At 35.7% G+C, this 26828-nt stretch overlaps 1 protein-coding gene across 2 annotated transcripts in view; it reads left to right on the top strand.

The window, feature by feature from the left end:
* The window catches only part of Dtnbp1 (dystrobrevin binding protein 1), a 114310-nt gene that overhangs the window by 3570 nt on the left and 83912 nt on the right, over positions 1-26828 (top strand). For both annotated transcript variants that reach the window (XM_046453528.2, XM_046453529.2), the window contains exons 2-5: positions 4848-4901; positions 5604-5654; positions 11131-11191; positions 18465-18597. In XM_046453528.2, coding sequence (XP_046309484.1) covers positions 4848-4901; positions 5604-5654; positions 11131-11191; positions 18465-18597 — 299 coding nt within the window. The remainder of the gene's footprint in view (positions 1-4847; positions 4902-5603; positions 5655-11130; positions 11192-18464; positions 18598-26828) is intronic.

The following is a 26828-nucleotide window of genomic DNA, read 5'->3' as shown; positions in this document are numbered from 1 at the left end:
AGTCAGTGTTTAACCTGATTAAATAAATATTTCCTGAGTTCCTGCTAAGTGCCAGACATAAGGTTAAGCACTTGAAGTGTCCTTTTTTTAATAGAAGCTTTAAAAAAAAGTTTGAGAGGCCATGTACTCAGTTTTGCTTATTTAATAAGCAGTGTCTATGTATTGGGCTAGATCCTCGGGCTGTGAAGCTGACTGAAAGAGTCCCTACCCCCTGGATGTGTTAAACTAGTGGTAACATAAAGCAAAATGAACTGCATGTTAAAGGTACAAGTGGTGGGTATGTGAGCCCAGAGGAAAGAATGATTAATTTGGATGCTTATACAGAAGACTTCAAAGAGGAAGTGGTTTCCAAACTGGGCCTTGAAGACTGGGGAGAGATTGTGATAGATTTGGGTAAGGATATTTCAAAGATAAAGCAGGAAAGGAAGATCATTGTCTGATAATCTTTAAAGCTTTGCTTAGTTAATTTGTCAACTACTTATGAGGGTTTACTTTATGGCAGGCACTGTTCCAGGTGCTGAGGACATGGCTGAGAACAACCAGACAGCAAATGAGGTCCCTGCTCATTGTAGTGGCAGGAGGCAGAGTATCTGGAAGGTCCTAAGTACTGGGGCTAAAAAACCAGGTTAAGGGGGAGAGTTCTGTTTGTATTTCCAGAAGAGTATGGCTGCATTTCTGGAACAATAATTTAGGTAGTGTGATAAGGTAAGGGTTGGGGATGGGGAGATAAGGCTATAATTTTGGACCAGGTAAGAGATGATGAGGCAGTGCTGATAGAAATTTAGAAGACAGGGGGAATGTGACAGGCAGTGGTTGAATTTGTCAGCAGTGAGATGTGGGAGATGAAAAATGCACAGAAATTGAGAGTGTTGGTTTTGGAGTATCTTAGAGAAATGATGGCATATGCCAACATAAAAGAATAAGAACAGTTTCAGGAGAAGGAGCAGTTGAAGGTGAATTTGTTGTGAAGTAGTAGTTGGAAATTGACACACTCAGGAGCGATTAGAACTGAAGCTTGGTGTATTGGAGATTAATTATGGTAAAGACTCCCTTTTCTGAGTCTGTGCAGCTTTTATGTGAATTTTTCAGTCTTTGGAGCTTAGAGGTCATTTTCACCTTGCAGCATAATTAATGCTTTTGCTTATTCCCTGATCTTGTTAGAAAAAAGGAGGGAGTTGGGGCTGGGGTTGTGGCTCAGTGGTAGAGTGCTCGCCCCTCATGCATGAGGCACTGGGTTCGATCCTCAGCACCATATAAATGTAAAAATAAAAATATAAAAAAAAAGGAGTGAAGGAATTGATAAATACAAATGTGAAAATTTGTGAGCAGAATTTAAAGTTAAAATGATGGAAGCACCAACCTATTTCAGAAGAATTGAGTCTTATGACAAAATATGCCAATATGTTTTCATGGTTTTTTAAAGCAGTCATAAGTCACGTTTCATAAGAGGAGATGATATAGATGAGTTGGAAATTTAGGTGCAGATGAATGAAGTGCCATCCAAGTCGCCTCATGCAGTTGGGTCAGCTAAGCAGATCTGCTCATCACTCCATGAGACATACTGTTTATCTGCATCTTTCTTAAGTTTTTGTCTGAGCGGTTTTGCACGTCACCTCCATTTATTAGTAAGAGGCCTTCATTTTAGTATTTTCTTCAAAGTTTGAAGAAATAAATATGCTGGTATTGAATTAAGGCAAGTCTTTGGAGCCATCTAAAAATAAAAATATTGAACTGTTCTGGATGAATTTGAGGTTGAGTGCTTTGAACTTCAAAATGTGCATTAGTTGACATTACTAGAAAATAATTGTTAGGTGGCTCTCTTAAATCTATTTATTAGTGTACTCATATAGCAGCACTTAAGCCTTCCTGGGTGTGTATGCTGTTGGAAGAAGAGTGAGAATGGGCCAGGGAAGGAAAGCCTTTCATAGAAACTGGTGCATTAGGAACCTCTGCTTTATTTCACCCTGGCCCAGTTGTTATGTATGCAGTTTCTCGGTTTTCTTAATGATGATAATTTTTTATTATACCTTTCATTTGAATTAGTTCTGTAGTTTCTCCAAATACCACTGAGGTCATATTTGGGCTTTTATTTTATTCTTGGTAAATTTTTATGGTTGAGAATAATACTACCATTTTACATTTGAGGAAGCAGGAATGTTCACCCTAGATCAGTATTTCTTTCCCAGTGTGTCATCACACTGTGGGACATTAAATAGAATTTCAGTGAGAGTTTTCCAGTTCAGGACCAGTGTGAGGAATTTTAAGTAGAATTATCTCAAAATAAAAATGGTAGACTACTTTCAGTTCCCTTCCAGGTTTTAAGGATGGATCTTAGAAAGGATGTATTTTTTACTTTACTAATTATATCTAACCTTATTTTTTCCACCTTAATAAATAGTGATTGTAACCCTGCATATTTTTCTCCCCTGAACTTTTGTCACTGTTTACAACTTCCCTGTAGCTGCTTTTTGTTTTCTCCATCAGTTTTCTGGCTTTGGCACATTGAAAATTTATTTGAAGAAGGTACAGTGAGAAAAGATGAATATATTAAAGTCTATTTTGGTTGTTTAAATTTTTTTAAGTTTCAAACATATGCAAAAATAGAGTAACACAATGACTTCCATATATCCATTATACAGATTCAATAATTTTCCAATATTGCCCCATTTGCTTTATCTCTTTCTTTATGTAAAAAAGAAATCTTAGATTTGTCTATTACATCTCTCGTACATCAGTTTGCATCGCTTAAAAAATTACAGACATTACATAAATGCAACACCAGCATCATTTCTGACAAAATTAACACTAGTTCCTCGATATTAACAGTTATCTAGTTCATAATCAGATTTTTTTCATTCTAGAAATGTCTCTTTAGAGCTGATCTGTTCAAATTCAGATCAGATAAGCTCTTCAGGGTCCATTTGGTTAAAGACCTGTGTTTGTTGGGAGCCACTGGGGAGCTCTTGGTGACCTGCAGCAGCTTCATTTCCAGTTCCCTGTAACTCCTTTCTTCCAGATCACTTTTTCCTTTCTTGGAAGGGAGAAGGAAAGGACCCTAAACTGGCATATTGAGAAATTGAAAGTTTATTTTAGAAATAAATATATGAACAATCAATCTAGAGATTAGCTAAATCATATGGTCAGAGTGGTCCAGAGAGCATCTTAACGATCCCTTTCACATCTGATAGCATCGACTCAGGTCACTGAAAATACCCTAGATTCATTTTCAAGGGTGATGCAGTGCCATGTAACTAACTACCCTAGGATAATCCCCCTGAGTTGTCACACCCAAATGCCTTTCTCTCATTTTGGAGTAAAAATGGCAAAGCATGACTATAAAAATACCTTTGTCTAGTTCTTGTTAGATTAATCTTTGTTTAAGCCAGATTTACTATTTTTAAGATAAGCTTAGAAATTTTATTTTTTCCTGTGAGACAGATGAAATGTTTGTGTAATTTTCTTGACTCATCTGATAACCAAATTTTGTACTAAAGAGATGGCTTAATTTGGGGGGCATTGTAGAGAGAAATCTAATTTTTTTTGAAAATGAGATTAAAATGACAAATTGGCATACCAGTTTTGTTAAAAAAAATACATTTGATCAGAAATCCCTTTCTTGTGCTTAACCAGGCATTATTGACAAAAAGATGGAATCTGTTGTTTGCATGTATAGTTGGGCAGGTAGCATACTATATAATGTAGATGTGTGAGGTATGCACCTGATAGTCAGCAGGTCCTGGCTGATGTCAGTAAAGCATCCTAAAGAAGGAGCACCCATTTCTGTGTTTTGCAGAGGCTTTGAGGGGTTAGCAGTGGTACTGTGGGCCATTTCAGTCTCTTGTTTTAAAATGAATATTTGTTGAAGTAATTAAGAACATGTATAGCAATATCTTATAAGAGACTATCTCATAATCTAGCACTTGTTTATTGGCAATTTAGTTATCTGGAATAGAGTCTACATACAAAAAAAAGTGAAACTGGGCCAGTAAAGTGAAAATAAATCGTACAGTCTGAACATCGTATTTTATATTTAGAAGAACCTGCTAAATAACTGTGTCTGCAGTTCTAGCCCATGTTTCTGTTTGGTTTTCTAGCCCAGTCATTTAAAAACAACACATAAAGGGAAGGAAGCTGCAGGAGTTAGATAGTTAGCAGAAGCAGTACAGGATCCTGAAATCAGCTAACCAAGTGTAGAGGCTGAAACTTTAGGAAAAATGGATGCAGTAAGCCCAGACAAACCCCATGTATTGGTTCATATTAGCAAATGCAGATGGATTCCTAGCTCAGAAGCATGTGAAGGAAGTACTGTTCTGCCCCAACAGGCAGCCAAATATCATACAGACAAACTAGAGTTACCAAAAAATGGTAAATGGGGTTTGCCAAATCTTCTTTATTGAAAACAGTTTGTAATATATTTAGAAAGCTTTTTATCAACTGAAATTTCAATAATGCAGGTACTTAAAATAACTGAGTGCCTGGGATTGTGTCTAATGAAAGTATCCTTGTTCATGAATAGTTTACCTTACCTTCTGAGTTCACCTATGTGAATCACTACTTTTTCTAATGATACCAGATATTAAGGTTTCTCTGCTTTGATCACTTTTAGGAATCTTTGTTTCTAACAAAGAAATTTGGGAAAAGCAAGTATATAAAAATTGCTTCTCACTTTGCATTTGTGATTATTTGACATACAGTAAAAACACTGAAATATTTGTTGCCTCTACGGGTGCTTAATTTTTGGTTTTTTTTTTAAAGCCTATACCACCAAAAATTATAACAGCTGTGAAAATTTGTGGTTGAAAATCTCTTGACCTGTAAAAATATATTTTATGCTTGTCGAATTATAGGCTGAAGACTTTGAGTGACAAGTCAAAAGAAGCTAAAGTAAAAAGCAAACCCAGGTAAGCTCAGGCTAAGATTCTAATTTACCTTGACTTGAATTGCATAACACTTTTGATTGTAGTCATAATAGTAAAATTATTTTATGCATATTAGATCTGTTGAGTGCATCAACTACAAAATAACTTATTGATTCTAAATTTTGTAACAGGAAAGTTGTGAAATGGTTGAAAAAATGGTGAAGTGTGATTGTTCACTCTGATAATCAATAGCTGTTGTTTGATCACAAGTAATTTGTATGTTCAGAGAAAAGTAAAAGTTCTGCATCATTGCAAAGCATATTAATAATGAAATAGGACATGGTAAACGAATCTTTTTAGCTCTTGTTTTATATGAAAACACCATTATTGTGTCCTTTGTTCATTTTTTTAGTAAAGCATATGCTCAGATTTCACTTTCTACCTTGAGATGATGAATTTGGATCATGTGAATTCTCTTTGTGTAGTGTTAAAATGTTTATTGTTTTATTTTCTGAAAACAATCTGCATGGGACAAAGTGACAGTGTGATATACTACAGTACGTTAAATCTAACATAATACATTTTTCTAAAAGTTTAGATCAATTGTTAGTAATTTTAAAATATTCTTATAATTGATGGTGCCAGAATTCTTGTATGTAACTTTCTTTTTAAGATTCAATGTTGACAAAATTTAAGATTCTTTTTAAGATTCAGTGTTAATAAAGTAAGTGTTTCTTTTGGCAGGACTGTTCCATATTTGCCAAGGTACTCTGCTGGACTCGAATTACTTAGCAGGTAAATGTTTTCCTTTAGAGAAGAAGGTTAAACTTCTGTTGTCTAAAGTTATTTTATAGATAAAAATTTTAAAATGCCTAAACATTACCTTAATATAGGGATTGGAGGTAATTATTACTTTTTCTTTGAGGCTTTTACTTTTCACTGATTGGTAGAAAGGTCAGACTTCCACATACCACTATTTGCTTGTCAATAGTTAGCAATATGTATTTATTATCTCTAATTTATTTACAGAAAACTGGATTCTGAATTTGAGTTTTCAATCAGGTTTCTTACTTTGATTCTTAATTTTATATCATTTATTTTGCAGTCTGTTCCTAATGACATGCATACATAATGAAACATGGTTTTCTTAGACATGACATCAAAAGCATGAGCAACAAAAGAAACAGATTGGACATGATCAAAATTAAACACTTTTTGCTTCAAAGAACACCACTAAGAAAGTGAAACCACCTCCCACAAAATGGAGAAAAAATATTTGCAGTCATTTATCTGATGAAGGACTTGTATCCAGAACGTATAAAGAACGTTTAAACTCAACAATAAAAAGACAACTCAGTGAAGAAACAAAGGATTTTAACAGACATTTCTCAAAAGAGATAGACAAATGGTCAATAAGAACCTGAAAAGATGCTCAACATTATTAGTCCCCAGAGAAATGCACAGCAAAACCACAATGAGGTGCTACCTCATACTCACTAGCATCTCTATATTAAAAAAGATAGGCTATATCAAGTGTTGGCAAATGTCTGAGGGAATTAGCAACCTTATTAATTGCTGGTTGACTTGTAAAATTATGCAGCCACTTTGGAAAATAGTTATGTAGTTTCTTTAAAAATTACATATAGAGCCAGGCATGGTGGGCATGCCTGTAATCCCAGTGGCTCGGAAGGCTGAGGTGGGAGGATTGCGAGTTCAAAGCCAGCCTCAGCAAAAGTGAGGCATTAAGCAACTCGGTGCGACCCTGTCTCTAAATAAAATACAAAATAGATCTGGGGAGGTGGCTCAGTGGTCAAGTGCCCGTGAGTTCAATTCCCAGTACAAAAATAAATAAATAAATAAATAAATAAAAATAAATAGATATATCTATAGATATATAGATATATGTATAAATATAAATAAAATTACCTATGACTTTGCAGTTTCACTTCAATAGAGTTGAAAACATATATCCACATAAAAACTTTTATCTAAATTTGCATAGTAGTATTATTTATAATAGCCAGAATTAAAATATAAATGTCCATTAGCTGATAAATGCATAAACAAAATATATATCCACATAACAGAATATTATTCTGCTACAAAAAGGGAATGTGATATGGGTAAAACTTAAAAGCATATGCTGTGGGAAAGGAACTAGTGTAGACGGCCACATATTATATAATTCCATTTACATGAAATGTCCAAAAGACAAACGCATAGAGTCGAAAAGTACATTAGTGTTTAGTAGGGTTTGTAGGGAATTGGGTAGTGACTAGTGGGTATGGGTGATGAAAATATTTTGAAGTTAGTGTGATCATTGCACAGCATTGTGAATATATTAAAAACTACTAAATTATGCACTTTAAAAAGGTATATTTTAAGGCTGGGGTTATGGCTTGGTGGTAGAGCACTTGCCTAGCATGTATGAGGCACTGGGTTCAATCCTTAGCACTGCATACAAAAATAAATAAAGGCATGATGTCCATCTACAACTACAAAAAATGTTTTTAAAAAGGTATATTTTATGGTTATCAATTATACCAAAGCTATTATAAAAAATAAGTACTTGTATTGAAAATGTCATGTGACATTCTATTCTCTGTAACATGTCATCTGACAGATGTGTGATAAGGATGTGCACTGCAGAAGATAGCTACTTTTCCTTATCTATATTCATTTCTATACCATCAACTCTACCTACATTTCCCCTTTAAATCCAGGGCCTCATACTTGCTAGGTACACACACTACCACTGAGCTGCACCCCTAGTCCTGTTATTCAGCACCCAGTCTCTTTCCGGGATGTTTAATGTTAGTTTTTTTTGTTTGTTTGTTTTTGTTTTTTTGTTTTTTTTTTTTTTCCCTCTGAAAGGGCCATACTTTCCTGTTTTTGCATATCCTGTAATTTTTTTTTTAATTGAAGACTGAACATTTATATACTGTGGTAACACTGAAGATTAGATTTTTCCCCTTTCCCAGGATCTGCTGTTTGTTTTTTATTATGGTAGTGTCTATGTGTTGTTGTCAGCCTGCAGTGTAAACTTAAGATTTCCTCGGATCTTTTCTGAGCTTATATCTTTCACTGGTCATGTGTGGTGACTTTCTAAATGTCCCTGTATCTGTGTTTGCTTTTGAATGTCTTAGTCATTAAATGTCTGATTCCCAAGGAGGAAAAGATAATGAAAAGGCATAAAAACTAGGTGCTGGCCTTTCAAATCTGCTGAAATTCTCTTTAGCAGGAACAGGAAGGATTTTTAATAATGGTTGCCTCTGTATCTGCATCTCCCTGATCAGAGGCAGCAACTAGTGATCAGAACATGGGTCCCCAGTTTGGAGGACCAGGTCCTCTTTGCCAGCCTAGCTCCCACAACCTGCATAGGAGCTGCTTCAGGAGCAATTGTGTGGCTGCCTGCCTTGGGGCTGGGGTTGGGGGATGGGTAGCTGTGGCTGTGCTGAGAGATAGAATTGAACAAAATTGATCTGTTTTCCATCCGAGCTTTCCCCTAGAAATCACAAGCCTTCAGTAGATGCCAATTTCAAATAGTTTCTTCAGATAGGTTCTGTCAATACCAGCTGTGGCCCAGGGAAGAAGGCAGATTCCTGGTGCTTCCCACTTTGGCATCTTCTCTGTGACCTCTAAATCATAGCTTTAGGCAGTGTGGTGTATAACAGTTAAAAGTCAGTCTCCTTAATGAGTCTACCTTAGAAGGTAATTATTTATGTATATGTTGATTTTTCTGATTATATTGTGAATTCTTCCACTAATTCTATATATGAAGTATTATTAGAATAATGAATTATTACATTATCAGAATGATTTTTTCTCCATTTTTCATCATTGATTTGCAATTTTAAAGACATTTGAAAGCATGAAAATTGAAGACTTATATCCAGGATCTTTATAACAAGGCCACCCATTTGTTGAAAGTGACTAGATAAAGATGACTTTCAAAGCTGTGTGATATGTGTAACACCTGCTGTGTAGACTTCCGTGAGCAATCTTATAGGAATGAAATTTTAAAGCTGCTGATTGGCAGCTGAGGCCCATGCAAGGTTGGTTAGCATGTCTCTGTAATGGTTTGTATACCTTTCTGTAATAATGCTCAGTAGCATAGGAGAGCAGAAAAAAATGACTGGTTAAGTTAACCTGTGTTATTTTTTAAGAAATATCAAATACAGAAGGAAAAGTCAAGAACCAGCTGCTGAACTGGTGGATATGAGGGAAGGTGATACAATGGTAAAGAGGGTGTGGAAAGCACAAATACAACAGGGACAAAAAGGAGATGGTAGGAAAAGAATGATTGATCTAGAGTTTAAATGGCAGGCAGTGATGAATTTGCTCTTTTCCATTGATTGGAGAAAATGATAGAAAATTTTATCATGAAACCCTGAATTTAAATTTTGAAGTGAGTGTATTTATTTCTTCACTTGGCAGACATTTAATAACTCCCCTGTGCTAGGTACTAGAGCTTTGAGATGCTGAGGTAAAGTCCATCTCAGCAACTCTGATGCCTACATTTAGTAATGTTTGGCATTCGGTGAATCTTGTTGATTTTAATTGATACTTACACAGTCTGATACACCAGAGAAAATTTTCAATCTTTCTGTTAGTTGACAGTGACAGTAAGACTATTAATTGTGTGACTTTCCACCTTGCCTTTCATTATGTATATACATATATACACTGATAACACTCTGTTGAGATTGTCAGATTTATTTTCCTATTTAAATTCAACAGGAAAATTGTAAATTTCTCTGTAACTATAAAGGGAGGTAGTATAAATTCATTGAATACATAGTCCCTTTCAGAGAATTGTCACTTGAATAGTTAGAATTTTAGATAAGATGGAAAATCACGTTTTACATCAGCAACCATGTGTGAATGGTGCAGAAATTGTATTTTTTAAATCTTGAGATCATTTTATACTTAAAAACAATTATAAAAATAGAACAAGGAATTCAATCTTCCCTGATTTTGCATAACTATGATAATCATGATCAGAAGCAAAAAATTAATGTTGGTAAATACTGTAACTCTTATTCAGATTTCTGTAATTGTCTGACTAATATCTTTTTTTCTGAACTAAGATCCAGTCTAGCATCACACATTTTATTTGGTCACTATGCCTCCTTTATCTCCTGTAGTCAGAATACTTCCTGAGTTTGTCTTCTCATGATCTTGACACTTTTGAAAAGGAGTGGTCAGTGTTTGTAAAATGTCCCATTAACTCAAGTTTGTTTCCTCTATCCTAATGAATGAATTTGAGTTAGTGCCCTCTATCAGAAAACACTAGAAGAGTGATTTTGTGTCCTTCTCAAGTACACCACATCAGGGGGCACCTGATGTTGATATTTCTCATTGCCCTTGATCATTCTGAATCCTTGTTTATGAGTATCTGCTAAGAATTGGATAGCATGTCTCTGTAATGGTTTGTATACATACTGTCCACTCTCTTCTCACCATTTTAGTTAATGTGTATCCTCTGGAGAGATACTTTGAGGCTATGTAAATATCCTATTTCTCTTCGTACTTTCATCCACAAATTTTAAATCCATTAGAATTCTTTCCTGAAACAGTTATTTTTCTTATATTTACCAAGTAGTGATTTTCATCATTTCTTTTAAAATTAATTGGCATTCTATAAAACAAGAATTATTCTCCTCTCCTTCCTTTATTTATTCAACTATTTGTTTATATCACTACGGACTCATGGATGTTTGTTTTATTCTTCAAGTTATAATTCAATACTACCATTATTTTTTTTTTGGTTGCTTTAATTGTCCCATATTTGGCCATAGAAGCTCTTTGAAGTTCTTGGAATGTGTCCCCTTATTTTTTGAGCTGCTCCTTTCTGGAGTGGTATCATGTTCCAGGTTCATCTTTTTTTTTAAATTCTAATTAGTTATACATGACAGTAGAATGCATTTTGACACATCATACATAAATGAAGTATAACTTCTCATTCTTCTGGTTGTACATGATGTAGAATCCACTGATTGTGTAGTCATACATGTACATAGGGTGATAATGTCTGTTAGTTCTTCTATTCTTCCTACCCCCATACTCCCTCCCCACCCTTCACTCCCCTCTGTCTAATCCAAAGTACCTAAGTACCTCTTTGTCCCTAGCCCCCACCCCCCATCCCCAATTATTGTGAATTAGCATCCACATATCAGACAAACCATTTGGCCTTTGGTTTATTGGGATTGGCAATAGTATTTCTTTTTAATGTGTGATTTTTCATTTTAAATTGTTTTGCTTTTCTTAGATATGAAGATACCTGGGCTGCACTTCACAGAAGAACCAAAGAATGTGCAAATGCTGGAGAGGTAAAGGATTGGCTAATTTTATTTAACTATTATTTATTTAGGTGCCAGGGATTGAACCCACTGAGCTACGTCTGTACCCAGTCCTTTTTTTTTTTTTTTTTTGGAGACAGAGTCTCGCTGAGTTTCTTAGCCTCAGCAACTTAGTGAGGTCCTGTCTTTGAACTTGGGATCCTCCTACCTCAGCCTCCTGAGCAACTGGGATTACAGGCACGCACCACCATGCTCATCTAGAATTGGCTAATTTTATATTCATGGGAAAATTTCCTTTTCGATATTAAATGCTAATTTATTAAGAATTAAGTTTATTATTGTATGGAAGTATTTTGCAGTACTTCAGATTCAATCCCTGGCATCTAAATAAATATCTAATATTGAATTTAGTTCAAACTCCCAAAATAATAACATATATTATTTTGGTGCTGGGGATTTAACTCAGGGGCATTTTGCCACAGAGCTTTATCCTCAGCCCTTTTTTTAAATTTTGAGAGAGAATATCATTAAGTTGCTTCAAGTCTTGCTAAGTTACTAGACTTGAAGTCCTCCTACCTCAGCCTCCGAAGTCACTGTTATTATAGGTGTGCACTACCTTGCCTGGCTCGCACCTTTTTTTTTTCTCCCAACACAATTTCTCAGTGTGGTAATTTAGTTTAGTTGGGTTGGAGAATTTTTAACTTTTATTCTAAGAACAGTGAGGTATTTCATTCATCTAGGTATAATGCTTTGAATTAGAGTTTGATAACTTTGTAGTATATGTAAATTATGAGATGTGATCTCATTCTACCCACTGTTAAAGAATTTCTTACTGTTTGGGCAAAAGCTTAGCTTTGCTCATTCTACCGAAAATCAACACTTGAGTTAACAAAAAAAAGTTAAGTATATAAATAATATATACAAATATGTATATATAAAATATAAACATTTCAGTGATTTGAATGCTGTTTAAAGAACAAATTTATTTTTAGGTATTTATAGAGTATATAATGAATGAAAGTAACTTGTATTTAAAATTATTGGTACACACACTTAAAGCTTTACTAGCCATGATCAAATATTTTGTGCTATTAATGTCAGTTAAACTTTCTCTTAGATATTTCTGTATGTCTGACTTTTGGATTTATTAAGAATTAAGTTTATTATTGTATGGAGGGGAATGTTAGTATCTGGCAGTAAGGCAGAGTAGTCACAGCCATATGCTGCATGACCAAGTTTCTCGGGTCAACCATGGGCTAAATATATAATGAGAGCACCATTGAATGATAATGGAGCTGAAATGCAAGTGATGTCACAGCTGAGGTTTTTTCAAAGTGCAGCATGTTACTCATGTTTGTGGTGGTGTTGGTGTATACATACTGCACTGCCATGTAACTCATACAATTATGAATAGCACATAAAATAATAAAGGAAAGTGTGGCTGGTTTACATATTGACTGTCCTTTTTAATTATTTTAAAATGTACTCCTACTTATTTAAAAACAACAACAAAAACAGTTTACCATAAAACAGTGCGCCATGTTTTGCATTCTGTTAACGTGCTATTCCACGGCAGCCTCATCTCGGTTTACCACATCTTGATCGCATCATTTTCCCTTGTGCTTGATTTAATCTTATGTTATCTTGTTCTTCATGGCCCTTAAGTATACAAAAACAGCTGCTAATGTTGCCATTAAAAGGCCACATCGAATAATTGACCTGCTAACAAAATTAAAAGTGATCAAGGACTATGAAGGTGGAAGCGCAGCAATGTTATCACTTGGCCTTAATCTAGAGTAGAGTGATGGAAGCTGTTAAAGGACCTGCTTCTTTGATGAAGGCAACGGGACTAACAAATTCAAAGTGAGCCTGTGTCAGATACTGAGAAACTTCCAGTGGCCTGGATTGAAGACCCTCTCAGCACCAGGACAATCATGGCCACAGCAAGAGATTGTTCACAGTGTTGAAAGAAAAGGCCGGACCCACCTCTGATATTGAATGTGCCATCAGCTGTGGGGATTTAAGCTATTCAAGAATCATTATTCATCATAGAATGTGAAAGAATGTTGAGTCCGTTAGTGCTGCTGTGAGGGCAGCTGAGGGGTTTTTGGAAATACTAGATAAACTTATCATGGAGGAAAATCACCTGCCAGAGCAGATCTTCAAGTGGATGAAAGCTTCCTGTATGGAATAGGAGGACTAGAAGGACTTTTACCCCATGAGCCGCCAGGTCAGTGTTAGGTTTCTTGGCTTGTAAGGAGAAGATAACAGTTTTGCTTGAGGGCAATGTTGCAGGCTACAGATTGAAACCCTCTCATACCCTCTGGCACTGTGAGAACTGCAGGACTTTCCAGCATATCAATAAGCACACACAGTGTCCTATGGAACAATAGGAAGTCATGCATGACCCAGTCCTCTTCTAGAATGCCTCCTGAGTGCTTTGCCAGCAGAATTGAGAAGCACTGTTTGGAGAATAACATACTTTTCAAAATATTGCTTACTGTTGGATTGTTGGTAATGCTTCTGTATATCTGCCTTTTATTGGTGATCTTCATCCCTTTGTCAAAGTGGTGTTTCTCCTTCTAAATATCACCCTTTTGATCTGTATCAAGGACTTACAGCAACTTTTAAGGCCTACTACTGGAGGAGGACTTTTGCCCAGGCTAGTACTGCAACTGAACAAGATGCTGAGAAGATGCTGCTGCAGCCTGAACTTTACTTGGGCTTAGGGTGATTTCTCCATGGAGTATATGCTGACATCTGGAAAAAGATATTCAAGAGCTTTGTCCATGACTTCAGAAGATTCACGAAGGAAGAGGTTGCAGAAATCAACAAGATACAAAGAAAATATTTTTGTATAACTGTACAATATGTTTGTGTTTTAACCTGTTACTATATAAGTCAAACTAAAAAACTATAGTAAACTAAGTTTATTATTGAAGGAAGAAAAGTCTACAGTAGGTACAATAGTGTCCTGGGCCTGCACATTTCTTCTCCACTCACTTGCTGACTCCCCCAGAGCAAATTCCAGTCCTGCACACTCCAGCCCTGGTAAGCGCCCTAGACACGTGTATCTCCTCCCTGCCCATGCCATATTTTTACTGAATCATTTTTTTGTTTAGATATGTTACAGTTTAGATTGTGTTTCAGTTATCTACAGTATTCTATATAATAACCTGCTGTACTGGTTTAGGAGCCATAGCTATCTACTATGTAGTCTAGGTATGTAATGGGCTAGACCTTTTAGGTTAAAGTGCTCTATGGTGTTTGCACAAAGATGAAATTGCTTAATGGTGCATTTCTCAATATTCCCTTTTGTTAATTGACTCCTGACTACTTTGAAAAGCCCTGTAGTAGCAGGGTGTGGTCTATACCGTGTCTATAATCCCAGTGACTGGAGGCTGAGGCAGGAGGATCACAAATTTCATTATCCCAGGCAAGTCAGTGACCCTGTCTCAAAACAAAAAATAAAAAAGGACTGTAGATGTACCTCAGTGGCACAATGCCCTTGAGTTCAAAGAGAGAAAGAAAGGGAAACAAAGCCCTGTAGCCCTCACGAGTATGGGTTCTCTCTCTCTTTTTCCCCTCCCTCCCCTTCTCCCTCTCTGTATATATAAAAGTATATATTTATGTATAACATATAAAAAGTTATGGATGACCCAGATCCCCTTCTAAAATGCCTGAGTTTTAGGTTAAATGTGAAAGAATACCTGTTTATATATTATAAATATTGCATATAAGAATTTTTGTATGTATATACATTCTTTAAAAATGCATTAAGCTCACAAAAATATATAAGGATGTATATTTGAATATAAGAATTTATAATATACATTAAGCTCACAAAAATTAAAAGTAATTAAAAGGCTTAAAAAATGAATAAGGAACTAAAATCAGTGTTAAAAACATAAAATATGGAATCTGGGTCAAATAGTAAAAAACTTTTGGAGATTTATTGGAATGGAAGACTTGGGAACTGAATCTGAGACACTTACATAATGCTCTTTGAACTTTGAAGTGGCTACATCCCCTAGTGAAAGGTTATGGTCTACCTATTGGCAGAAGGAGCCAACAAGGAGTCTGTCAGTATTCCTGAACAAATTGGCATATGGTTTTGGCCTCACATAATTATGGGGTTGTTTATTATAATACCTCCTAAGGAACTGAGGAACTCAGTTAGGAAATGAGAGTCACAAGTGACTGCATTTTGACAACCAAGAAATTCTTCATAGATGAAACTCTCTCTGCCTGGAGCCCTCAGATTCCCACAGATTCTGGTCCCTTCCTCCCAAATAGTAGCAAACACCCAAACCTTCCCAGTTGTCAGAACCAGAGACTTCTCTGCTTTCCAAAAGTACAATTCCCAGCTGTAATAATGAAAATGTACTTCAAAGCCCTCTGTAATGTGTTGAGACATGTAAATATTTAAGTGTGTTTATTATTAGTCGTGTTAACCTTATCACATGTGTCTTTGTCAGCTTTTAACTCAACAGCATCAGTCTCTTGGGGCAAACATACTCATAGACAATTCAGTCTTGTTTAACAAATTATTTCATACTTATCTACTTTAAAGCCAATTCTAACTATGTAATTTTAGAATTTAGAGCAGTATCTTAAAAAGCAAATGTCTGTGGACAATAGTAACTTAGTTGCCTAGGCTTTTTCTAAATAAGTTCTAAGATATTTTTCCCTTCCTTAGCAATCGGTAAGTGAATACAGAGTTAATAGTGACTTAGGGGTTAGAGCCTGAGGGCAGTTTTCTGAAGTTAGACCTCTAGTGTTTTGCTTCTAGCTTACTAAAGTTGTTCAAAGATCAAATGAAATAATATATCTCCTTCGACTCTGAACTGTGCAATTTTGTATAGAGTGAGGTCTTGTTATCCACATTGTAAGTCACTGGTGTTCCATGCTCATTCTTTATTTGCCTAATCTCAGTGGCTGCCAGAAGGGATTTTGGAATGAAGCCCTCTGGGTTTGTCCTACTCCTTAAGTTGATTTCCTATTATTAAAACTGGATTTGTTGACTTTGAGGTAGAAAATTGAATTTCTGGGAATAAATTATTTTTTATCATAATCTTATAGCCTATATTCAGAATATAATTTTTAGTTTTGTGGAAATTATATAAGATAAACTATCATTAAGTTTTAATATTAAATATTGATGGGTTGGGGCTGTAGCTCAATGGTAAAGCACTTGCCTTAGATATGTGAGGCACTGGATTGGATCCTCAATACCTTTGATTTTTAGTAAGGAATGATTAATATTCCAGAATTGTTTATTATAGATTTAACAATTTTTTAAAAAGGTATGCCATATATATTTATGCACACATATATACAAGGGCAGGGGGCTTGTGTGTCTGTTTGTTTATTTATTTATTTATTTATTGTGATACTGGAGATTGAACACAGGACACTCTACCACTGAACCACATTACCAACCCCTTTTTCAAAATTTCAGACAGGGTCTCCCTAAATTGCCAAAGCTGACCTTAAACTAGGGATCCTCCTGCCTCAGCCTCCTGGGCAGGCCCCCAAGTTGCTGGGATTATAGGCATGCACCACCATGCCTGCCTCAGGCAAAATGTATTATTTATTCTTAAGATGTCCCTGTAATAAAGGAATTTTGTTACAGTTTAAAGTCTGAAGCCAAGAGAATTTGAGAAATCTTCCACCAAACTATGCCTAAGAGTGCAGGATATTCTTTATTCATCTCCAGTGCCTAAAACAGGGATTAGCAAATAATGGGCAGTCTATAGAAGTTGTTTGAACTTTAGAAGTGAATTTTGTGAACACAGATCTTTGTTTCAAGCCAATTCCTTACCACATCACAGTTGTATCTTTTATCGCAGTTTAGTACTTTTTTAGTACTTTTAAAACTACTTTTAGAGATTATTATAAAGACCAGTTGACAATCATGATATCTACCTATGGTCCCAGCTACTTGGAGAGGCTAAGACAGTGTGGCTTTTGCCCAGGAATTCAAGGCCAGCCTGAACAACATAGCTAGACCCTCATCTCTTAATAAATAAAATAGTAAATAAATAAAAAAATAAAAAATAATGAGAAATACAGTTCACAGAAAGCTTGGTGTCACTCACCTCTTCCCTTCAACAAAGGCCTGAATATGAGAGATGGTATGATTATTGTCCCATTGTGGGCTGGAAACAATAGGGAGATACATTGTACTCGGTTTTTTTTTCCAAATGTGAGTGTTTCTACATTTTAATATAATAAAAAATCTAGTAATAATAATCTAGTAAAATAATGATTTTGTATCTTAATTTTGATATATGAACTCTTCTAAAATTCTTATATTTTGAGATATGAGAATCAGTTGTATTCAGTCTAACTCTTTTTAATCTCTTGTAATGTAAATTCTTTCTATAAAACTGAATTCAATGATTTTGCATATCAAATTCAAATGATTATGTGATAGATTTTGCAACATTTATTGTACAGAATATGGGTATTTGTCACAATTCTGGCTTCTTGTTATTGGCCATGTTTTCAAACAGTGACCTTTCACCCCCTGCATCTTATCCCAGGTCCTTTCCTCTTTCACCATGTTAAGACCAAAACAAAATTGGGAGAAACTAATGGGTGTTACTTTCTTTACAGTCTTTAGGAAAAGAAGTTAGAATTATCTTAGGCTAGCCTAGTATCTCTTAACCCTGCTGTTAGGACTTTTTAACATCTGATTTACTTGTTTGGTGATGTAAATCTTTTTTTGGAATTGCACACAATTACCTATAGTTCTTTGGTATGTGTCAGTATCTTTATTGTCAATATCTTTATGCAGGAAGTATTCCTGCTTAACTATGAAATCATCAGGTTATTTAAAATGCATTAGGAAACTTCTGTTATGAGAATTCTTTTGTAAAACAAACAATTACCTGCTAATTATGTTTTGATTTGTTATTGTTTGTTTTCTTTTTGATTACTTGTGGTAGGTTTTTTTTTTTCCTCTCTTTAGGTTCAGATTTTTCAAATAAATGGTTTCCTTAAAAACAGATTATACGTAGAAGTGATTTCAAAAGTCATTTTTAAACTTTCTCTTCTTTGGGTTAAGATGCACTGTCACAAGCAACAATTTGAGGTTTCCTGTACTGAATAATAAGTCGGTTCTTTTCTGAAAAAAAAAAAAAAAAGAAAAGAAAACAACCTCAGGCTTGTTTAGCATGTAGTATCATCTGTGCTGAGTAGTGGATTGTTAAATTAACAGTGACCGAATCTTGTACTAGCTGTAATTTCTCCATACCCAAGATCTGTTTTCCTTTGCCTTTCTGGGTCTGTATTGCAGTTGGTGGACAGCGAGGTGGTCATGCTTTCAGCACACTGGGAGAAAAAGAAGACCAGCCTGATAGAGCTGCAAGAACAGCTCCAGCAGCTTCCAGGTTTAATAGCAGACCTAGAATCCATGACAGCAAATCTGGGTAAGTTGGATGTTTGTATCTGTACATCACATTTTGGAATGAAAACAGTTTTGGTGGGATTTGGTGTAATTTCAAAACTTTCCAAGAATACATTGTTTCTGGCTAACAGGATGTTTTGGGAAATAGTGAATTTTTAATTAATTCAATAGTTTGATTAAGGATTAGACAGAAAATTATTTAAAGTGTAGAAATTTTTAGCATTCCACTGATGTTTTCTGTCTCAGTTCACATCAGGAAATGTAATTTTTATTCTGACAGTTCTTTATGTGACTCTGTACTATCTTTGGGACATTAGGCCTTTTTTTTTTTTAGAAGTTTTAAATGTAGCAAGTAAGAGGGGTTAGGATGAAAGTCCTTACTGTAGGATGTCCTCCAGCAGATGTTGCTTTTAAATATAGGTCCACTAGGCTTCACGTCTTGCACAACTTTTCCCTCCTCAGACAAATCCAGTTGAGGTATCTGTTTGGCTAAGTTTTAATTTTGTGCAGGTTTATTTTTGTTGTTTTCATTTGGCTGGATTATATTGATATCCTTTTTTTCCTTAGGTTTATAGTCAGAAAATTATTGTTTACAGTGCTACATCTGAGGATAATATCATGGCTAACTCTGTCAGAGGACGAAATTACAACAATTTGAGAGTCCTAGTTGGCTTTATTTTCAATTCTAAAATCGGGCAACATTTCATTCCATAAATTATAGTGAGTGTTCTAATGAGCTGAGCACAGGAGGTTAGTAGTATAGCCAGAAAGCACTGAGGGAAGGAGAAACAAAAGACAGATGGGTCATTTGAAAGTTACTCTGTAGAGTGTGAGCAGGGAGACAAAACAATAGAAAAATGATTGTGTACTTCCAGAAAAAGTTAACATCGGGTTACTTCAGATTACTTTTTTTGTGTAAGGATTAGGGCAGAGGAAATTTTATTATCATGAAAGGGGAAACTGGCCTGTTTGGGAAATTTGGCTATTTTCTTTTTAATCCTGATGTTTCAGGAAAGTCAAATAAACAGCACAATTTCAGTTTGGTGAGGTGGAACTTTAGCATTAAGTGAATTCATTTTTAGTTTTGTCCTGATGTGTTGTGGCTTACCATAGGAGCTTATTCCAAAATAATGGCCTCCATTTTTTTTTTTAAAGTGAGCCTTTCTGTAATTTTTTTAGTACTGTTTTCTATCCAAGCTTAGAATCTTAGTCAAAGAGAAGGCTGAAGCTATCTATACAGGATGTAAACTTCTTGAGCTGATAACTTGATTCAGTCTTACAGGTGAGAAAGTAAAGGTACCCTATCATCTTTTCCTGTTTTTCAATATTACCTCATTTAAAACAGTACAAAACTGATTCACAAAGTAATAAACAAATCACACACCAGGTTTTTTTTTTTTTTTGTCTGAATAAAATAGACAAATGATATCAGAATGTTGTTGCTTGTAATAGTCACCAACATTTATAGCATTGACTGTGTGTCAGAGTTGTTAGGTACTTTACAGATACTATCTTTAATTGACCCAAAACCCTATTAAAGTAGCTTTTCTTATCCCTGCTTTACCAGTAAAGAACCTAAGCCTTGGAGAGGTTGTGACTGTATAGGGTCCCAGTTGGCAGGATGTGGACCCAGGATCCCAGCCACAGCAGTGCCCTCTGAGGTGGTGGTGAGGCAGTAGGAGGGCAGCTGTCAGTTGGCCTTCCCTAACCATCTTCTTCAAACCTTCTGGCCATTACAGACACTTCTGAGGCTGGGACTTTATGAGGCAGGGCATGGAGAAGAAATTCTGGTCCTAGGAGAAGTGTCAGATTTCAATCTGTGTGGAGTTTTTCCTCCTGTAGATATAGGAATGATGCTGCTTAAGCTTTGGATAACTGACAGAAAGAACCTTCAAGGTATCTGGGCTTTTCTTCTCAGCCACTTCATTTAGCTTACTCAGCTGCAGCTCTGTTCATCATGTGCTTTCTTGGTCATGTGTTTCTTTGTAGATATTCTTTTATGATGACCTTCCTCTCTCTCTCTCTTTCTCCCCCCAGCTGGGAATAAATTCTACTTATAGATATTTATTCTTTATTTGCTACCGCTCCACTAAACTAAATGCATTTGCCACAGTTATTATTTTTTAAATACTTTTTTATATTTATTTTTTAGTTGTACACAATACTTTTATTTTATTTGTTTTTATGTGGTGCTGAGGATCGAATCCAGGGCCTCACACGTGCTAGGCGAGCGCTCTACCGCTGAGCCACAACCCCAACCCACACAGTTATTATTTTCATAGTTAATTGTTTTTAGGAAATTCATCAACATAAGTCTTTCTTAGAATATGGTATATTTTCATTCTCAATTAATATTCTATAGGCTAGGGCTGTAGCTCAGTGACAGAGCACTTGCCTAGCTTGTGTGAGGCACTGTGTTCGGTCCTCAGCACCACATAAAAATAAACAAATAAAATAAAAGCACTCTGTCCATATACAACTAGAAAAATTTTTTTTTAAAAAAAGATTCTAACCAGGTATGGTGGCGCATGTTTATAATCCCAGCAATTTGGGAGGCTGAGCAGCAGGATTCCAAGTTCAACACCAGCCTGGGCAACTGAGAGACCCTGTCTCAAAATTAAAAAGATGTGGTAGGGATTGGGGTTGAGCTCAGTGGTTAAGCACTCATGGGTTCAATTCCTAGTACCAACCACCAAAAAAAACCCCTGATATCCTGAAAACATTTGATATTTTTTAACACAGGACCTTACTCTTTAGAAGCTACATTTGGCTTCTTAAAGGAATGAGACAGGCTTCCCAAATGCTCATTTAAATGCTCTCCTTTTTACTAATCTGAGAACAAATGCTCTCCTTTTTACTAATCTGAGAACATTTACCACTAAAAGCAAATTAAAGCTAAAGGATTCTCTGAGGTACTCTTCTGGACAAATAGTCCACTTCTAAATAAACTTGAATCATTTACTGCCCCCAGTCTGTATATAACTTATTTTGAGCCCTTTTTGGTGAGTTCAGTTTGCTTAAAAGATACCTCTAAAATCTAGATGGTTCATTTTTTTATGTATATTGCCAATGAAGTTATTCACTAGCATCTGAAAAACACACTTCCTTCAGAGTTCACTGCTATTAGTTGCCTGATATTTCTACTGAATATCAATGAATAACTACAAGATAGAAAGTCAAAACTTGGAATCCCAAGGCCTAAGGTTACTGACCCAGAATAAGCTCATTGAGATGTTTTGAAATTGTGAAACTTAGCTAATCAACTTAAACTCCATAAAGTCACTGTTGATGTTACAACAGGAAAACATTATGAAGTCAAGTTTTGTAATACAGGCTTTATAAACACCTGTATCATTAATGAACTTTATGAATTAATTTTGAATATTATCATTATTATTTTGGTACTGGGGATTGAACCTAGGGCCTTGTACTGAGCTACAACCTAAGTCCTAGGCATCATTTTTTGATATCAGAAGCACTTAGTGTTTTAAATGTTTATTTATATACTATTGGGTTCTTTTTTTTTAATAGTCTCAAAAATCTCCTATCATCACCTAAATATCATGATATAATATTACAAATGTTAAATAGTGGAACAACAATAGAAGAAATTAATTCAGAAGAAAATACTGACTTTCACTTTTAATTTTTCACCTTCTCATCAGATCTAATACTGTAACTTATCAGTCTCTCCATTTTCCTGGCTACTTACCTCTTATTGGTCTTGCCTTTCTCATTGGAGGGACTGTTTTTGTTAAAGAGTAAGAGTTTATGTGAGTTTAGACGTTGATGATGCTTTTAGCTGTGCTATCCTATGGCTTAATAAATATGACTCCTGATTACCTGCCCCCTTAGGAATTGTTAAGTAACAACAGCTAATCCATTCCTATTGATTTTTCATGGAATGTGATCTGTCTAGCTTATAAAAGCCTGTTTAATTGATAGTTACTGGTAAAGCTTGTCATTTAAGGAAAAAATGATAAAGTATGCTGGAAATTGAAAAACAAAGAATACGAACCCTCAGATCTGAGATTATTTCTCAATTCTACAACTTCCTAACTGTGAGACTTATGCAGGCTTCTTAACTGTTTCAACCTTTAGTTTCCTTGTCTGCAAAATGAGGCTCAAATACTGTCAGCCCTTTTTATCCACTCGTTCCTCATCTGCACATTTAACCAACTGCATATAAAAAATATTCATTAAAAAATTGTGTCTGTATTGAATGTGTATAGTCACTTTTCCTTGACAATACAATATAACAATTATTTACATTGCAATTTTCATCATATTAGGTATTATAAATTGTCTAAAGTTTATTTAAAGTATATAGGAAGTTGTGGGTAGTTTATATACTACACCATTTTGTATAAGGAACTTGAGCACCCAAGAACTTTGGTATCCTCAGGAGTCCTGGAACCTATCCCCCAAGAATACCGAGGGACAACTTGCCTTATAGGGTAGTTGGAGGATTAAATAAGATGACAAACTTTAAATGCTTAGCACAATGCCTTCCTGGTATATGAACCAGGCACTATTTATAGGATCTGGGGATACAGCTGGGAACAAGGTAGGGTACCTGCCGTCAGGATGCTGACATGCAAGTAGGAGTCCTTCTAGTTTTTGTGATTTTACAAAACCATCTTTCTATGACAGAAGGGTTTGAGTAGATGTTACAAAATTTAACTTGTGCAGCACAAAGGTTAGAATGCAAAACCACTACATTAAATGTCATGAAATTGAAAGATAATATGTAAGGATGAAATGAAGTATTTAATCCAGATTCTGTACTCTTGTTCTGTGAAATAACCACAGTGTGCACTTTCTCACAAAGCTGGGAAAATATATTTGTAAAGTGCTGTATATATTGAATTATCTTCAGTTTCCACTAGAGGGTAGTCTAATCCTATTCCTTTATTAAAGTTTAACCCATCAAGGCCTTGTGTTTGAATTTTCCGTTATTTTGTGTGATCTATTTTATGATTGTTCCTTCATCTAGAACAGAATATTCTGTTCTTAGATAACAGTAATGTTAGTGAATGGCAGTCATATCCTGACTTTGTATCTTTCTTTTGATCTGACCTAACCATTTTGCTTTCTTCTGTACAGAATTTGAGAGGACATCTATTAGTGAGACTGTCATAGCTATTAGTGTTTCATGAACTAGGTTATCTTATTGTCCAGGGTACTTTCTGTAATTAGACTCTTCAAAGGGCACCCTAACTCTTTAGACTCTTTTTAGTCTACTACAGAGATCTCATTTGTTCTGTAAAGGCTTTTTACAAGTTAATGCACCTCTTTAAATTTCTTTATTAACATATCATCATTACCTTATTATTTTAGTACATAAAAGTGTAATGTAAGTGTTTGAAAAGTCTTGTCATCTTTTAGTACCTGGCCTCTTGGTATATAGGTTTGCAGCCAAAGAAGATTTTTTTGTTCTATGAGGGTAATTATTTTGTTAGAAAAGAACTCATTACGTGTGAAATAATTAGTTTTAGTGTGCTACTTCATTCTTCATTTATCAGTGACTATACTATAGATAATATATATTTGAAACAAATGGCACAAAGAAAAATTTCAAGCAGAGTTGCTCTTCCTTTGGGACAATCTTCTCACAAAGATTTGTGGAGCTCTTTCCTGCACAGCTGTCAGGCGTTCCCAAATGGCTTTTCACAATAAAATTCCACCTATCTTCTCCACTAATCACTAAATAAGACATATGCTGTTGTTACAGTAAGCAAAATGGTGAGGCTGGAGCTCCTTGTTAAGGTGCGTTTGTGTCCATGGAGGCCTGCTAGTGTTCTGTGTACGTGCATTCTAGATTGGTTACCAAATGTACTCATCTGTGCAACTAGTTTTATGATAGAAAATGAGCAGGTTGTAATAGGGAAACTAAATTTCTGCCAATTTAATTTAAAATTATTTATATCATGTATGTTTGTAATAATGTAAAAGATTTTTAAATGTTTTAATATAAAAAGGAATGAAGCCGGGCTTGGTGGTGTATGCATGCCTATAATCCCAGTGGCTTGGGAGGCTGAGACAGGAGGATCACGGGTTCAAAGCCAGCTTCAGCAACTTAGTGAGGCACTAAGTAACTCAGTGAGACCCTGTCTTTAAATAAAATACAAAGTGGGGCTAGGGATGTGGCTCAGTGGTTAAGTGTCCTTGAGTTCAATTCACAATACCGATAGATAGATAGAAAGATAGATACATAGAGATGAAGATTTCTAAGTGTAATTCTTCTATATTTTATTACTGATTTCAAGCTTTTTAAAAGTTAAAATGGAGCCAGGCATGGTGGCACATGCCTGTAATCCCAGCAACTCAGGAGACTGAGACAGGAGGATTGCAAGTTCAAGACCAGCCTCAGCAATTTAGGGAAGTGCTAAATGACTTAGACCCTATGACAAAGTAAAAAAATAGAAAGGGCTGGGATATGGCTCAGTGGTAAAGTACCCTGTGGGTTCAATACCCAGTACCAAAAAAATAAGTAAAACAATAATAATAGTTAAAATGGGCAGTGACTCATGCCTGTAATCCCAGCTATTTGGGTAGCTGAAGCAGGATGATTGCAAGTTTGAGGCAAGGCTTAGCAACTTAGCAAAACTATGTCTCAAAATAAAAAATTAAAAGAGCTGGAGGTGTAGCTCAGTGGTAGATTGCTTTCCTAATCTGTGCAAGGCCCTGGATTCAATCTCTATTACTGCAAAAAAATTTAAAAGTTAAAAAAAAATAAGTTTTCTGTCTATTTGATTTAATCTTTTAGCATAAACTCTTAATATTTAAATTAGATAAACATTGATCATAGATTTGTTTTCTTAGCTGTTTTATATTGTGAAATAATAGTATCACTCTGTCACCAGACATGATTCTTCATTGAATTCAACAGACTAGATATAAAAGATATGAGAGCACAGCCTTCACCCTTGACACCTTTACTGATTCCTCAGAGAGAAGAGCATACAGAGCTGTGGTGTCAGTCCTGTGTGAGGGTCAGAGGTCATGGAAGCAGAGTATGAAGCAGCTCCTTGGTCTGGAGGCAGGGCTGGCTTGGGCCTCAGGAGACAGAGAGGGGTTTGCTGGGGGCCTGGGTGGGACGGGGGACAAGCTGAGGCACTTCAGCAGGCCAGTTAAGGAGGCAGACATGTGCAGGGCTCTTCAGGGAATGGTGAGTGTTGCTGTAAGGCAGACCGTATGAAGGAGAATGGTGCTGAGAATTTAACAGTAGGTTGTGATTTGAGGGTGATAGATCCCTGGGTGCTAAGTTACAGACTTCAACTTGGTTCTGAATGACTGAAGAGCCTTAGAAGCTTTTCAAAGGAGAAAACTTAAATATGAATTTGGTAGTGGCAAATTGCTACCCCAAGCATCTTTAATCTACATATTCCATTCAACACAAGAACATGGTGCTGTTAGCCTACTCAGAAGTGTGTGTCTCTCTCATTAGGAGTTCCAGGTTGGTACTAAACAATCACATGTTTTCACATGGTCCCCATGTTATTAACAGAAGAGTGACTGGGACAGCAAGTACAATTTGTATCTAGCACAGAATTCTACTCATGAGAAATTAATTGGCCTGCCTAGGGGTAAACTTCATTTGAGTTCCTGGCCTCATTAGCTCTCTAGTCAGCCAACAGAGTTAGAATCTAAATGAAATTGCCATCTGTCTAGATAAAAATTGAAAAGCTCAAAGGAGCATATACATTTTCCAATATATAGTAATTATTGACTCTCTCTCTCTCTCTCTCTCTCTCTCTCTCTCTCTCTCTCTTTTTCTCTCTCTCTTTTCTCGGTGCCAGGGATTAAACCCAGGGGTGTTTATCCACTGAGTCACATTCCCAGCGCTTTTTTTGTTTTATTTTAAAACAGGGTCTCAGAAGTTGCTTAGGGCCTTGCTAAGTTACTGAGGCTGGCTTTGAACTTGCAGTCTTCCTGCCTCAGCCTTCTGAATCGATGGCATTACAGGTGGGACCCCATCACGCCTGGCTATTATTGACTCCCATTTTTTTATTTTCTTCTTTAAAAAGTCATTTGAGTCCTAAGGGTATAACTCAGTAGTAGAGCACTTGCCTAGTATGAGCAAGACCCCAGGTTCAATCCCCACTTTTGCAAGAAAAAAATCATTTGAAATTTAATTCTTCTTATTTACAGGGGATCTTAAATCTAAGAACATAGCTTAGAGTACAGTTCATAGTATATGACTTCATTAATGTTGTTGATATTTTGATCTCTTAGATCCATACATCTTTT

Source organism: Marmota monax, unplaced genomic scaffold (genome assembly GCF_021218885.2).
Source record: "Marmota monax isolate L192 unplaced genomic scaffold, Marmota_monax_Labrador192_F-V1.1 WCK01_AAM20220418_F8-fsc00029, whole genome shotgun sequence".
Taxonomy (NCBI): Eukaryota; Metazoa; Chordata; class Mammalia; order Rodentia; family Sciuridae; genus Marmota; species Marmota monax.
This window is presented reverse-complemented; position numbering and strand designations above follow the sequence as displayed.